Below are 5,093 nucleotides of genomic sequence, written 5' to 3'. Positions count from 1 at the left end.
TATAATGTATAATGTATAATGTAAAACTATGATTTATGTATCTATATGTAAATAAATTCATTTATTGGATATTAATATATTTATTTAAAAAATAAGCATCATTTAATATAACTTTTAAATAATAAATTAAAATAATTTTCATTATTTAAAATTTTTATTATTTAAAAAATGTTTTTTTAAGTTTTTATGTTTAATCCATTCGAACACGTTTAAATTTTATTTATATGTTGTATATAAAAAAAAATTCAACAAAAAATATATTTTTGTATGAAAGTTAATTCTTTTAAAAGATATTATTTTGATATCATAATCGGAATATATAAATTTATTTTTCGTCACTCGAATTTAGGAAAAATATTTTGTAAATATAGAAAATTATCAATTTCTGATGATGTCGGTAAAAACTAATTGAGAACCTTTATTCGCGCAGACTATCCGTATTCGGGACGCAGCTGCAAACGTTTGCGCAGCTGAAACCGCGCAGATTGTGATCACGTGTTTGATGGATATAGTGGGAAACAGAATGATCCAATTGGAGTATTACTTTTATCCCCACTCTAGATTGCGTGAACAAAGAGACAAAGCTACTTCGTTACGTCGACGATCGCTGCCAGTAGAAAGTCGTTGGCAGTTGGTGGGTGCGGTTGATTCGCGTGAGTCAAAGAAAAGTGCGTCAGTTAAGTTTTGCGAGAAAGTTTTTCCGCAGTTATAAGGTGAACAAAGTGAACCAGCGTGATAGGAAAGAAAGTCATCGTTATTGTGATCGTTTGAATTTTACATTTTGTCGTCTTATCGATTCTCGCTGGCATCCCAGGGATCGGAGAAACGATTTCGAACGAGTTTACGATCGAAAAAGATTACGATCGCAACACCTCTTACGAAGGATTAATCTCGTCACATTTGCGAGATCATCCTAATGAAATCGAAAATTTTCGAGGAAATATAAAACGATTAACGCAAAGATTCGATACTTTGAAACAGTTCGTGTTAAATTGTTTCCGATATTTGCGGAAGAATTATCAAAAATTCTCGATATTTTTCCTCGCACTGGAGTGTCGACGAACGAATATTACGCGCGATCGTACGACGTGGCGGCGACGCCATTTTGTGAAGACTCCTGTGTGCGTCCCGTGAGCAACGGTCTCACTCGAGTCATAACCTTTCAAACCACGGAAAGAATAGTGTTTTCTTTCGGCCGCGTTGTCTCTCGACTGTCTCGGGAACGGAAGAAGTGGAGGAAGAAAAGTGGTTTAAAATCGACAAAATTTTACCATAGACCATTCGTCCTGGGTCATATCGCATAGCAACCATGAGACTGGAAATCGTGTCAGCGGCGGATTTTTTGGTGCATTTATTGCGTCTTCAGACGGGTCAGTTGTCTGAACGTCAGCTGGAGATGTTTAAGTCCTCTTTAACAGAGGTACTACGTCATCGTTACAGGGATCACTGGTTTCCAGATCGCCCAAATCGAGGTTCTGGTTATCGTTGCATACGCATTAATGGTAAGATGGATCCTGTAATTGCACAGGCAGGTGCAAATGTTGGATTATTACCAACAGTACTGCATAACTTATTTCCAAGCGAGCTCACTATGTGGATTGATCCGTCGGAAGTATCGTACAGAATCGGAGAAAATGGATCGATTTGTGTTTTATATGAGCGTACAGAGCCCGAACCAGAAGAGGCTCAACAACATCAACATCAACATCAACACCAACACCAGCATCAACATCATCAACAACAGCAGCAACAGCAACAACAATTTGAAAGTTGCAAAGATTCGCTACTGTTGGAACACTCGCAATTTAGCGAGCAAATCGCCGCGTTCGTTTCCAGTTGAAGCGTTTTTCGGCGCAGGTTCACCGATGCGATAAAAATCGCATCTCGCTTCATTTCCATTGGACGTGCATCACGCTCTCGGACTGATCAAAGCATATACGTTTCGTGATATGTGATCGCGTTCCTCTGGTCGGGTGAATATTCGGCTCGTGCACACGAACGCGCAATTCTACTCTATCTGAGTCGAATTCCTCCAAAATTAAGTGTTACAAGCTCTTTCGTGTACATCGTTTTAAAAATGAACAAGAAATGTGTAAAAAATGTGTATAACTGTTTTTTGGCTAAATTTGATTTATTGAAGAAATTCGTCCAATATATATTGTCCGATGAAGTCTCAACGCTTTCTCGACGGGTTCCTGACGAGTCGCAACGATCATAATCACAGTTGACTCTAGTCCAATCAAACATATATGAGTCATCCTGAATTTTCGTCAATCATACGAAAAAGAAAAGGATACTCATAGCAAGAAGAAGAAAGAAGTGTCACCATCATCGTTTGAATATTCGGAGAAGAATACTGCGCGTTCGCGTAACGTCGTGTACCTAGACCAGCGGTCCTTTAAATGTCTTGATGTGTCTCGCGAGAAGATTCAGATTTTTCCATCTCATTATGCTGGAAATACTGGCTGCTGGCGAGACCGGGCCTGCAAAAGTGAGAAAAAATATGGGCGAGCTCCGCGAGGATCTCTCTCAGTCGACAAATTGATCTCAGCTCTCCTCCCCGCGTATATTTCTATTTATTTCGAAAAGAAATTACGCCTGGATAGGGGAACAACGAACCAGTCTGACTCGCTTCTCTGTTGTCATGAGAGGAAAAGCGAAATAAACCTCTCTCCCTCAAGAAGAATTCAACAACGTGTTTTTATTGTCATAAAATCTCTTTTCTTCCACGTCAAAACATCTTTTCTTTTTATGTATCAATCTAATTGATTATTCTAAATCCTCATGTTCTGATGTTCTGGTGTTTGTCAATAACGAAAGACGAACATCGAAGAATATGAAATAAAAAAGGACAAGTAATTCACTTTTTAATGGAAAATCGACGAACAATATACTATAGGCTGCATTCTCTCTTCTGTCCGCATGGTCATCATGCTGTGCTCATCAAGGATTTTTTTCTAACCTCGCACTATCAATGCAAATTACCACCGAGCCACACACAAACACCATACACGTATTATAAAAGACAAAAATAAGTTGAAGAAAAAAGGAACAAACGTATATATTTCTGTCATCACATCGTCGAATACATTGAAGGAATTTGTTAATCAACAATTATTGATCAATCGATTTTTGATTTTCTTTGATCCGGAACTTTTTTCATGGAATGTATGTATGCTAATAAGCATGATAACAATAAATATCTATCATTTTATCCTCGGCATCATTGGCCCACTTATCGTTCTTGGATCATCCATTGCTATTCTTTCATTGGTCGTCGACTATCGAGCAATTATTAATTCGAATCACACGTTAGCATCGTTGACAAAAAAGAACACACATTACACTTCATACGTACAAACCTTTAAAAAGCGTGAGTTTAATGTACATATATATAGTTATTATGTATGTAAAAGACACATAATGCGCAAACTTCGTTTTCATCCGTTTGCGCATATATGATATGTCAAATTGTATATTATCTGTTTTCTGAGCATAAAATGAGTGAATGTGAGCAAAAGAAAAAAATGAATGGAAATGAGGGAGAGAAAAAGAAAGAAAAAGTGAGATCATATATGAATCTAGAGTAAATGAAAATAAGAAAAAGAGGAATATATATTTGTATGTATGAGAGAGAGCAAATGAACAAATAAATATGAAACAAATAACTGTGATTGATTTTGCATGATGAGAAAGCGTATTTCGTGCATATCGAATAATTATCTTTTCTGGTGTTTCGAACGACAGAATGATCGAATCGAACGAAGAATGCATGTTGACACGAATGAAAACGAATGTAAATGGATCACGTGGTTAATTTTCAATCATTCAATTCAAATTTGACAATAATATCTTTTCTTTTCAAAAATTTATTTTTTTTTTAAATCGATTCAGCTTCTTATTTTAAAAAATTGATCATTTACTTATTTATTGATGCAATAACTTTATTTCGCTGATCTATTATAATATATATATATTGCTGGATTGTTGCAATTTAATTTAATTAGTCGGATACAATGCAATAGGAATCTGGTGCGTATGATAAAAAATATAATATCTATATATGGGTTTCAATTTTACTTATAAAGGACTTTTTCAATATGAAAATTCTGATTTTTTTTTTCAATTTTGCAGATTTGTAAGTTTGTATCTAACAATTTCTCTTTTTTTTTTCTAATTACTTTCTTTATTTATTTTTTAGCTTTTCAATTATAATTATTTTATGTTTTTCCAACTGTGCAATAAAATTGTTAAAAACTTGTACTTAAAATAAAAAAAAGAAAAAAGGAAAAAAATAAAAAAGCACTCTCAGTCAAAAAACGTATCAAATGTATATATATTCTATAATTGGACAGTTTATACTACAATATATAAAATCATACAATTTTTTTTTTCATTTTCTTTATTCATTTTATTATTTGCATTTTAGTATTCAAAATATATAAAAAAAAAAAATGAAAAGTATTCAATTTTAAGAATTTTTTTCATTTTAAAAAATTGAATATTAAAGAAATTGTTTGGTATTAACATAAGTTTTCTTACAAATTTATAATGTTAAAAAAGAAAAGAAATCCGAATTTTCAAATTTACACAAGTTTCTTATTAGCAATTCTATTGTTCCAAGTAAAAGTTATAAAATCATTCGATTATATACATATGCTCGTATATGTATATGTAAATATGTGATCGTTTCGTCATGGGTTCTTCGATGGCATGTCTGGCTTACTTGGATAAAAAATATCAAATAGATTACAAAGACGAAAATCATCCAATGATGTATTAATAAAAATTATTTTCTTTTTTCTTTCGTAACACATTTTAATTATTCGGTATATTCGCGTGATATTACGCAGTAAAATTGAATCATGGTGTGCAAGAATTTGAGAGAATGCCGTTCATTTGATGTGACTATAATATAGAATAGTGAAGAAGTATTGTATGTTAAAACAAAAAAAAGAGAGAGAAGGGAAGTGTGATTGTGAAAAAAAGCAGAGCGAGATAGAAAAGGCAAGAATTCGCGTTCGGTATGTAGCAATTATTATAGAAACCATGTCTGTGATTATATTAAAAATAAAGAGACAATATGAGCAATT

The 5,093-nt window shown here is 33.4% G+C and overlaps 1 protein-coding gene across 1 annotated transcript; it reads left to right on the top strand.

The window, feature by feature from the left end:
- Positions 1–580: 580 nt before the first annotated feature.
- On the top strand, positions 581–2,849 carry LOC102674764 (protein BTG2-like). The gene has a single exon (XM_006624349.2). The coding sequence runs from the start codon at positions 1,310–1,312 to the stop codon at positions 1,838–1,840; it is 531 nt and encodes a 176-aa protein (XP_006624412.1). The 5' UTR covers positions 581–1,309; the 3' UTR covers positions 1,841–2,849.
- The last annotated feature ends 2,244 nt before the right edge of the window (positions 2,850–5,093 follow it).

Source organism: Apis dorsata, unplaced genomic scaffold (assembly GCF_000469605.1).
Source record: "Apis dorsata unplaced genomic scaffold, Apis dorsata 1.3 scaffold_1047, whole genome shotgun sequence".
NCBI classification, from domain to species: Eukaryota; Metazoa; Arthropoda; class Insecta; order Hymenoptera; family Apidae; genus Apis; species Apis dorsata.
The sequence above is the reverse complement of the archived record's forward strand: the minus strand, read 5'-3'. Positions and strand labels throughout refer to the sequence as shown.